This window comes from Rhincodon typus, chromosome 5 (genome assembly GCF_021869965.1).
Source record: "Rhincodon typus isolate 14 chromosome 5, sRhiTyp1.1, whole genome shotgun sequence".
In the NCBI taxonomy this organism is placed as follows: Eukaryota; Metazoa; Chordata; class Chondrichthyes; order Orectolobiformes; family Rhincodontidae; genus Rhincodon; species Rhincodon typus.
In genome coordinates, this window is record NC_063336.1 from 8,378,443 (window position 1) to 8,389,282 (window position 10,840).

General features: G+C 43.8%; 1 protein-coding gene across 2 annotated transcripts in view; it reads left to right on the top strand.

The window, feature by feature from the left end:
- Window positions 1-10,840, top strand: part of LOC109913061 (CSC1-like protein 2) — a 65,619-nt gene that overhangs the window by 17,977 nt on the left and 36,802 nt on the right. For both annotated transcript variants that reach the window (XM_020512519.2, XM_048596492.1), the window contains exons 6-10: window positions 947-1,089; window positions 2,601-2,652; window positions 5,912-6,020; window positions 7,336-7,406; window positions 9,654-9,734. In XM_020512519.2, coding sequence (XP_020368108.2) covers window positions 947-1,089; window positions 2,601-2,652; window positions 5,912-6,020; window positions 7,336-7,406; window positions 9,654-9,734 — 456 coding nt within the window. The remainder of the gene's footprint in view (window positions 1-946; window positions 1,090-2,600; window positions 2,653-5,911; window positions 6,021-7,335; window positions 7,407-9,653; window positions 9,735-10,840) is intronic.

Consider the following 10,840-nt stretch of genomic DNA (forward strand, 5'->3'; position numbering starts at 1 on the left):
CACCCGAAACGTCAGCTTTCCTGCTCCTCTGATGCTGCCTGGCCTGCTGTGTTCCTCCAGCTCCACACTGTGTTATCTCTGACTCCAGCATCGGCAGTTCTTACTATCTCTGAGGTGAGGAGAAACTTCTTCAAATGAAGGGTTGTGAATCTGTGGAATTCCCTGCCCAGTGAAGCAGTCAAGGCTACCTCGTTGAGAGATAGCAGGAACTGCCGATGCTGGAGTCTGAGATAACAAGGTGTAGAGCTGGAGGAACACAGCAGGCCAAGCAGCAACAGAGGAGCAGGAAGGCTGACATTTTGGGTTGGGAGCCTTTTTCAGGCTATCTCGTTGAATGTTTTTAAGGTTTTTTGAACAGTAAGAGAATTAAGGGTTATGGTGAGCGGGCGAGTAAGTGGAACTGAGTCCACAAGAAGATCAGGGGCTTTAGCCATGGGGAAATGCAGGGGTAACAGTGATAGGGTAGGGGGATAGGTCTGGGTGGGATGATCTTTGGAGGGTCTGTGTGCACTGAATGGCCTGTTTTCACACTGTAGGAATTTTATGATCTATGAGATCAACTATGATCTTATTGAATGGCGGAGCAGGGTCGATGGGCCAAATGGCCTAGTCCTGTTCGTATTTCTTATGTTCTTATGTCCTTTGAAATTACTGGGCCAACTGCTAGAAGAGATTTCTTCCACTTTCTCCTTGGGGCGGGGGGTGCGTTAGGGACAGGTACTGGGTGTTACAGTTTCTAACAAAGCCAACGTGTTGAGTTAATGGGTGGGGCAGGAGGTAAAGGGGCTGCAGAGTGCTACCACTGAGCCAATATTGACAGTTCTAGTAGCTCAGTGATTGAGAGGTTTTTGAGAGGTCAGGTGAGGGGCAATGAAAGCACAGGTCTGTCTGCCTGTTGGTCCTCCCAGGCTCTGCTCACCCACCTCCATTTTTGTGTTTCTTGCAGGGACAGTGAGATGCGGGAGAACTGTGGAGAGGATGCTATCCACTACTTATCTTTCCAACGTCACCTCATCGTCCTGCTGGTAGCAATAAGTATCATGTCTGTGGCCATCATTTTACCTGTGAACCTGTCTGGCAGTTTGCTGGGTAGGTGGCGTTTGGTGAACAGAACAGATTAAGGTTCCTTCCTGTAGAAAAGAGAAGGCTGAGCAGTGAACTGGTAGAGGTCTTCACATTTCTGAAAGAGTTCAATAGTTTGGATATGGAAAAGATGTTACTGTTTGTGAGAGAGGCCACAACCAGTGGCCTTTAAAGTTAAGATTGTCATTCCAATTGGGAATAAAGGAGAAACGTCTTTATTCTGAGATGGTGAGCAGTCTAATGAGTTGCTAAACTTGAAAGGGTTCAGAAAAGATTTACAAGGATGTCTCTGGGGTCGGAGGATTTGAGCTATAGGGAGAAGCTGGGTTTATTTTCTCTGGAGCGTTGGAGGCTGAAGGGGTGACCTTATAGATGTTTATAAAATCATGAGGGACATGGACAGGGTGAATAGCCAGGGTCTTTTCCCTGGCTAGGGGAGTCCAAAACTAGAGGGCATAGATTTAAGGTGAGAGGGGAAAGATTTAAAAGAGACCTAAGGGTCAACATTTTCATGCAGAGGGTGGTGGATGGAATAAGCTGCCAGAGGAAGTGGTGGTGGCAGGTACAATTACAACATTTAAAAGGCATCTGGATAGGTACATGAATAGGAAGGTTTTAGAAGGATATGGGCCAAACGCTGGCTAATGGGACTAGTTTAATTTAGGATATCTGGTTGGCATGGACAGGTTGGACCGAAGGGTCTGTTTCCATGTTGTACAACTCTATGACTCTAAATAAATGGGAGGAGACCATTGGCCCTATTCTGCCAATCAATACATTGCAGTTAAATTTCCTAATTTTATATTGGCAGGCTCTTAGCTGTCCTCTGAAGTGGCCTAGCAAGCCTCTCATTCAAGAAGGCAGCTAACCTTCGAAAGAGCAGTCAGGGATGACCATGAGGTACTGATCTTAGCAGTAATATAGGTAAGGTAAAGTGCTGTAGCTTCATTAGACCATAGGGTTGCTCCCCCATTAGAGAGAGGTGACTGGTGGTGGTTTAAGCTGAGGGTCACTGTGCCTCAGGTGGGGGGACAGGTTGAAAAGCAGAGTCCGTCACAGTGGTGGGAATTGGACACACACTTTTAGCACCCGGTCACTATGCTTTCACTGGCGCACCTGCAAAAGTTGGTGCAGGACCTTATGGACATGCTAAATTTCCAGAGCTGCCTGAGGACGAAGAGGCATTGTTGTGCCTTGTTGCATCTACATGGGAAGCCCACACACTCTGCATCACAAACTAGCTGTCCAGCTGACTGAGCTAATGCAGACCCACTGTGAATTAATTAAAAACACTTAATTGGCTGTCAAGTGCTTTGGCACATGCGGAGTTTGTGAAAAATGCTACACAAACAAGTTCTTGTGGCAACAGTCTTCCTCATTGTTGTTCATTTGTACACTGTACTGATAGCAAATGGAGTCCGCTCGTTACTGACCCTCATCGCAAATCTCTCTGTGTGTTTGACATGGCACGGAATGTTGGAAAATTACAACTCCCGTTCTATTTTTAACACTTGCAGACCGAAATCCTCAAAGCTTTGGAAGGACGACAATAGGGAACATGAAGACCAAGTAAGTGTTGAGTTGGGATTGAATGACCAAATGTGGATGATGTTGGTTTGCTGCAGAAATCACCTAGACCTGTCATTACTTGTCAGTGGCCATCCTTTATCAGTCCTCTCCATCCCTGTGTGTATAAAGGCTATTCCATCACATAGTGTTGCAGCCTGGACTGTCTGTTGCTGAAGACAGATACATGTTGTCAAAGCTTTTCATCTTTCAGAAGAATGCTAAATTTCAAACAATGACAACAACTTATATCTACAGGATAAAGGGTGCTGACTGGTTGACTCTGGGTGACGGGTTGCCATGGATACAGCAGTAGGGGATCTATTGGATTTCTGGGAAATTTAAAAAAAAGGCTGCAAGGTTTGGCCATATTCCTTTTGTTTGTAGAGAATGCTTACGTTATAGTTCCCTTTTCAGCAATATTCTAGATCTTTACTCCGAGTCTGCGTATTCCACCCGGAAATTATAAGCATGTCAGACCTTATTGAGATGTATAGATAGATAGTGAGTTCTAGTAGATTAGAGATTAGGGCGTGGGAGCTAAGGGTAAATAAAGTTAATGGTAAGGTCCTGGGGAGTGTTGCTGAGCAAAGAGACCTTGGAGTGCAGCTTCATAGTTCTCTGAAAGTGGAGTCACAGGATAGTGAAGAAGGCGTTTGGTACGCTTGCCTTTACTGGTCAGTGCATCGAGTATAGGAGGGGGAATTCATGTTGCGGCTGTGCAGGACATTGGTCAGGCCACTTTTGAAATACTATGTTCAATTCTGGTCTCGCTGCTATAGGAAGGATGTTGTGAAACTAGAAAAGGTTCAGAAAAGATTTATGAGGATGTTGCCAGGGTTGGAGGGTTTGAGCTCCAGGGAGAGGCTGAATAGAATGGGGCTTTTCTCCCTGGAGTCTCAGAGGCTGAGGGATGACCTTATAGAGATTTATAAAATAATGAGGGGCATGGATAAGGTAAACAGACGAGGTCTTTTCCCTGGTGGGGGGGTGAGGAGTCCAAAACTAGAGGGCATAGGTTTAAGGTGAGAGGGGAAAGATACCAAAGAGATCTAAGGGGAAACTTTTTCACACAGAGGGTGGTGCGTGTATGGAACGAGCTGCCAGAGGAAGTGGTGGAGGCTGGTACAATTATAACATTTAAAAGGCGTCTGGATGGGTACACGAATAGGAAGGGTTTAGAGGGATACGGCAAATGGGACTAGATTTTTCTAGGATATCTGGTGGGCATGGACGAATTGGAACGAAGGGTCTGTTTCCGTGCTGTACAGCTCTATGACTCTCCGACTCGGTTAAAGGCAAGTTTAGGATTGATGTTAGGAAGTTCATCATCATACACAGTGTGATCAAGACATGTAACTGATTACCAAAGGAATAACAGAGCCAGAAGCCTTGAAATCATTTATCAATCATATGGTATTCTGAATATGAGGGGCAGCCAGGATGGGTGAACTAACTTGGGCTAAATGGCTTTTCTCATCTGTCAAATGAGTCAGTTTATCATTTTGTGGCAATAGCAAGACACAGAGAAAAAAATAATCTCCCTTCCCTCCTTGCAGTCAGCTGAGACCAACCAATTCCATACAGACCAGAAAACATCAGTGCAGCAAGAGACCACTCAGCCCATCGAGTCTGCTCCATCATTCAATGAGATCATGACAAATCTGATCATCCTCAACCTCAGCTTCCTGTCTTTTCCAAGAAACGAATCTAGAAACTTCCTTGTGTGGAAAACCTCACTGAGAGACAGTTCGGCACTTTATCTGTTTTGTCCCAAGTTGTGGATGAAACTGAAAAAGCAGAATATATTACCCTTCTCCACTTGTGCTGAGTTCATTAAAAACTAACAGTAAGGTTTGGAGTCACACATAACCAGACCAAGGTGATGTTAATAAACCCGTTGTGATTTTTTGATATAGCCATTTTCTTGGTCTACTCTGTACCTCCTAAATTAAGTTTTCTAATATGCTAAAGTGAGATTTGAACTCTTCACCTCTAGGTTAGTCTTGCTAACTGTAATTAATTCTTGTAGTAGCATCACCTCATGACACCCCCTACCCCCAGCTCCAGCCAACACATGGAGTCTTGCCTACGTCAATCAGAAAGCAAAAAGTCTCATTGCCCAATTGTCCCTTCACTTTTCTTCACCTATTTTCAATATTTTTAAGTGTGATGAAGAGAAATGTTTAGGAAAGTGACAATTTTTTTAAACGTGGCTTATGAGTTTCCTCCAGGGTTGCAGTGCCCTGGAAATGGATCTCCATTTGGGAACCCTGTTTTAGGCCTGTGGATCCAGGACTATTGGACCAAAGTTAGTTTCGTTTCCTGCTGCTAATCACTATCTGGTGCTGAAGTCCCTATGAATTTAAACACATAAAGGATTTAAAGAAAAACTCTGATTTATAAATTACTTGATAGTTTTGTTGAGAAAAATAAAGGCGTCCGTAGCATGGGATTGCCAATTCTGATATGGATATGGCCTAGGATCTCCCGTCAGCCCTGCCCTACACAAGCCTTAAACCTCTTGTCAGTCCTTCGCTATACGGGCCCTAAACCTTGTCATTCCTACATGTACAGACCCTAGGCCTCCTGTCAGTCCTCCCCTATATAGGCCTTAGGCCTCCCGTCCGTCCTGCCATATATAGGCCCTAGGCCTCCTGTATGTTCTGCCCTATGTCGACCTTAGGCCTCCCATCCGTCCTGCCCTGTACAGGCCCTAAATGCCCTGTCATTCCTGCATGTACAGACCTTAGGCCTCCTGTCAGTCGTGCCCTATATAGGCCCTGGGCCTCCCATTGATGGTGTCACGCCGGGACCTCTAGGATTGGTGTCGAGTCTCCAGGACACAGCTGTGTGCAATCTTTAATAAAAATTATCGACACATTAAAATTGCATTTTATTTTCCAATTTCCTTTGGAAATGTTTCCTTACCAGATCTAAAAATACTGATAAAGGGAGGAGATGTTGTCTGGGTAGTGAGTTGGTTTGATCTCCAATTGGTTTATGAAGGCAGTGTGTCACAGGACAGACATAGGCCGGAACGCCGGGAGAAGTCACGTGATTGAACCTTCAGGAATAGACTTGATCCCAGTTGGCAACCCTTAGTTCTTATGTGGATCAGTGTCAGATTACACTGGGTTTGAAATAGGGCTGGGCTCAACAAAACCTCTGAATTTAAACCACAATTTGGCACCCATCATGACGATGAAGTGCCTGTGAAATGTGATGATTTTGGTGGTCTGATTTTCACTTGATGTTGCAGGAATAACTTGCTGTGGCTTCACACCATTTTTGGTGTGATCTATCTGCTCCTCACCATCTTCGTCTTGAGGCACCACACTTCGAAGTTGCAGGACAGAGAGGATGACGTGGTAAGTTCGTGCCCTCAACTCTTTGTTGCTTCCTCATTGTCCCAAGGGACTGCTGTTTAAAACTCCAACATCTTACCCAGTTGCTCAGTTGTCTCTCTGAGAGGCTGTATAAGGCATATGAGCCTGCACTGTCCTTACATGATCTGTGCCACACCTCAGCTACTTTTTTAGATAAATCTGCTTAGATGGGACAGCTGGCCTCCCACAGCCACAATACTGCATGGTCTATTTGTTGAATTCCCATTCTATCCTCACACAGTTTGCTGCCATAGGCAAGGAAGATGAGTTTTCTGTAGCAGAAGGGTTGGTAGACACAGACTCAGGATGGAGAGGTAACTGCCTAGTGGCTTTATCACTAGACTGTTAATCTGGAGATCCAGGTAATGTCCTGATGATCCAGCTTCAAAGCCTGCCACTGCAGATGGTTTGAATTTGAATTCAATAAAAATCCAGAATTCAAAGTTTAATAACAATGTCAATTGTTGGGGAAAAGCCCATCTGGTCCTTTAGTGAAGGAAATCTGCCATCCTTACCTGGTCTGGCCTACATGTGACTCCAGACCCACAGCAATGTGGTTGACTCTTAACTGCCCTCTTGGCAATTAGGGATGGGTAATAAATGCTGGTCCAGCCGATGATGCCGTCACCCTGTGTATAAATGATAAAAGTTTGCAAAAGACCAGTAAACAATGCGTTATCTCTTCAATGCCAACAATTGTTGCAATCTAGAATTTTTTTGATTCTTTCATAGGATGTGGGCATCACAGGCAAGGGCATGTGGTGCCCATCTCTATTTGCTGAGGGGCTAACTAAGGCCATTTTGGAGGGCAGTTAAGAAACAGCTACATTGGCTACAGATCTGGAATCACATGTAGGTCAGAATGGTTAAGGATGATAGACCTGCTTGTGCTTAAGCACCCTTTCTGTGCTGCAGATCACTGTGGTTATGACTCTCTGACTAGCAATATGAACCAGATGGGTTTTTACAACAATCAACAATAATTTCAGAGTTCACTGAGAGTAGCTTTCAATTTAGCATCCCTCTGAAGTCGTGGCCTTGAGGTTAGGTACGCATGCTCAGAGAAAACTGGACAACCATCCTCACTAGATGCACCCAAGCTACAGCTGAGCTGACTATGAGAAACAGACGAATCTCAGATTCTACAGATTGCTCCAAATATTGGACTTTTGCTGATCCCAATGCCTGGTGCAGTTGTAGCAATATACTCCATATAACAGTAAACTGGAATGTGAAGAGCAAAGAGTATTAATGTTTTGATCTGGATGTCTGCTCTAACCTGCCCCTGTCTCTCCAGGTGAAGTGCACTTTATTTATTAGCAGAATACCTGAGGTGGCCAGTGAGGAGATCATCGCTGGGCATTTCCGGTAGGTGGCCCTAAGAGGTGTGTGTCTTACTGCAAATGAAATATTGTTGTTTTTTGGCTGAATTGATCATAAAAATAGGGAAGTTTTGCTAGAGATGTACAGGTAAGACTATATCTGGTGTAGTCTCCTTGTGTTAGAAAAGCTGTAATGTGTTAGAAGCTGTTCAGAGAAGGTTCGCTTGACTGATCCCTGGGATGTGGGGTGGGGGTTTGGGATTATTTTACGCTGAAAGGTTGGACAGGTTGTATCTATTGGAATACATAAAAACGAGATGTGATCTTGAAACATATAAGATCTTGTGAGGACTTATCTCTGTGGATGCCTGAAAGGATATTTCCCCTTTTGGGAGAGACTAGATGCTGCCAGACCTGCTGAGCTTTTCCAGCAACGTCTGTTTCTGTTTGATTTACAGCATCCGCGGTTCTTTCGGTTTTTGTTTTCTTTTTACGTTTCATACTAGCTTTAACTTTTTAATTAGCCATGAATGGTGTATACTCCAGTGGTATTTTTCCTTCTTATTGGAATGCATGTACCCTGTGGGTACAACTAGAGGGACACAGTTTAAAATTAAAGGGTCTCCCATTTAAGATGAGTTAAGAAGTAAATTTTATTTTCTCTCTGAGGGTCATGAGTCATAGCTGAGGCAGGGTCATTGACTGTTCTTAAGGCAGAAGTAAATAGGATTTTGATGAACAAAGAGTTCAGAAATTGTTGGAGGTATGCGGGATTATGGAGCTGTATCCACAACTCGGTCAGTCAAGATCTAATTAACATAACATGATTATATTCAGTTTGAGGGAGAGAAGAATGGTCCAAGACTAGTGTTTTAAACTTAAATAGGGACAATGATGAGGGCACAAAAACGGAACCAGCTAAAGCATACTGCTGAATTGGATTCAAGGATAGCTCAATAGAGACACAGGCAGACATCTGTGAGTAGTTTAGAAAACACAGGGTACATGCATTCCAGTAAGAAGGAAAAATACCACTGGAGTATACACCATTCATGGCTAATTAAAAAGTTAAATCTAGTATGTAACGTAAAAAGAAAGCAAAAACCGGAAGAACTGCGGATGCTGTAAATCAAACAGAAACAGACGTTGCTGGAAAAGCTCAGCAGGTCTGGCAGCATCTGTGAAGAGAAAATCAGAGGAAGGGTCAGCGGACCCGAAACGTTAACTCTGAATTCTCTTTACAGATGCTGCTCGACCTGCTGAGCTTTTCCAGCAACTTTGTTTTTGTCAAAATGAAAGTATATGATTGTAGAAAGTTAGGTGACAGGTCAGAAAATTGGACAGAATATAAAAAATCTAGCAAAGTATGATAAAATGATTAATAATGAGGGAAAATAATTTTGTTAATGAGAGAAAGCAAACCAGAAATATGAATATAGGCAGTTTCTTAGGTCAAACATAATAATAATGAGTTAAACTGAATGTTGGTCCCATTAAAAAGTACATCTCACAAATTAATAACAGAAAATATGGAGATGGCAGGTGAATTGAGCAGGGAATTTGTAAACATCTTCACTCTAGAGGATATAAGTGGCATTTTGGAAATAGCTGTAAATCAGCAAATGGACAGGAAGTGAAACTGGACAAAAGTTTTGGAGTTGTGGCTGACAGGTTCCTGGGTCCTGACAGATTTCAGTATCTGGTCTGAACAGAAATGGCTACTGAGATGGTTGATGCATTGGTTTTAATTGTCCAAAACTTCCCAGAATCAGAGAAAGTTCATTTACATTAGAAAATAGTGAATGTGACTTGTTTATTCAAAAAGGGAGGGAGACAGCAAGCGGGAAACGCCAAACCAGTTAGCTTAACATCTGTCATTGGGAAGATTTATTAAAGATTTTATAGCAGGGGACTTGGAAAAGTTCAACGTAATCATCAGAGTCAACTTCCAGGAGTTCTTTGAGGAAGCAACATGTGCTGTGGTTGAAGGGGAACCACTTGATGTACTTGGGTTTCCAGAAGAAGGAGCCACATCAAAGATTATTGTGGAAAATAAAAGCACCGAGTATAAGGGGTAACATATTGGCGTGGATTAAAGATTGGCCGGTTAATAAAAAACAGAGAGCAGGCATCAGTGGGTCAGTTTTTGCTCTGCAAGATGCAATATGCCACGGGGGTCAGTGCTTAATGTTACAACTTGTATAAATGGTGAAGAGACTGAGGTATGGGCACACCCGGAGATGGGCTCGTTTTCATTAACCTTCGTTATACTCACTTCGTTTCCCATTTTCAGTGAAGCCTACCCCATGTGTACAGTCCTGGAGGTTCAACTCTGTTACAATGTGGCTAAACTGACAGAACTGGATGCTGAGTGGTAAGCAATCTGACACAGCAGAATCTGTTAACGATGAGTGTTTTTGCTGACTTCTGAGTATTTTATAGCGCTGGTGGCATTCCTGTGTCACTGCTGATGGGCTCTAGAGCCATTGTTTAGTTGCTGCCCCCGCTTTACTCCAAGAGAAGATGAGTAACTAAAGCTGCTTGTTCTGAGGCAGGGTTTTTCTCCACAGATGCTGCCAGATTTGCTGAAATTTTCTAGTGATTTTTGTTTCTGTTTCAGATTTCCAGCATCTTTTGCAGTTCTTTTGATTTTTTTTTTTGCTTAGAGCTGCTTGTTAATTATTGAGATCAATATGTTGCTTGTAAATTTCAGACTGCTAGTCAACAGCATGGAGTTCCCTTCCCTCATTGTCTTAGTGTGAGCCCTGTGTGTGGGATACAAGCTAATTTTGGACTCCCCTACCCTGGGAAGCAGACCCTGGCTATTCACCCTATCCATGCCCATCATGATTTTATAAACCTCTTTAAGGTCACCAGCCTCTCCCTGTAGCTCAAACCCTTCAATCCCGGCAACATCCTGGTAAACTTTTTCTGAACCCTTTCTGTACAGCCGCAACATGACCTCCCAACTCCTATACTCAATGCACTGATCAATAAAGGCAAGCATACTAAAAACCACCTTCACTAACCTGTCTACCTGCGACTCCAGCCTCAAGGAACCTGCACTCCAAGGTTTCTTTGTTTGGCAACACTTACCATTAAGTCCTGCCCTGATTTGCCTTTCCAAATTTATCTGAATTAAGCTTTGTCAGGTCACATTGACAAGAACGTTGGGGTCTGTGAGTCCCTTTAATGTCCCTGTGACCCTGGATGGAATGGTGGGTGGAGCTACAGATTCAACCCTGATTGATTGATGGGTCAGTTAAGCCGGAGCCCGGTGTGGGGTGGCTTTAAGCAGAACAACAGAGACCCCTTGTCAATTACTCAGCATTTGTCATCAAGCGCCTGGGTAGGCAGAAAGTAGAAATGGTCCTCACTGGCGCAGGCACTGTTACTTTCTCTCCTGCGTTGAGAGGATTTGCCGGGTTGATGGGGGTGGAGGGGGGTGCTGTGGGATTTGCCGGGTTGATGGGGGGGGGG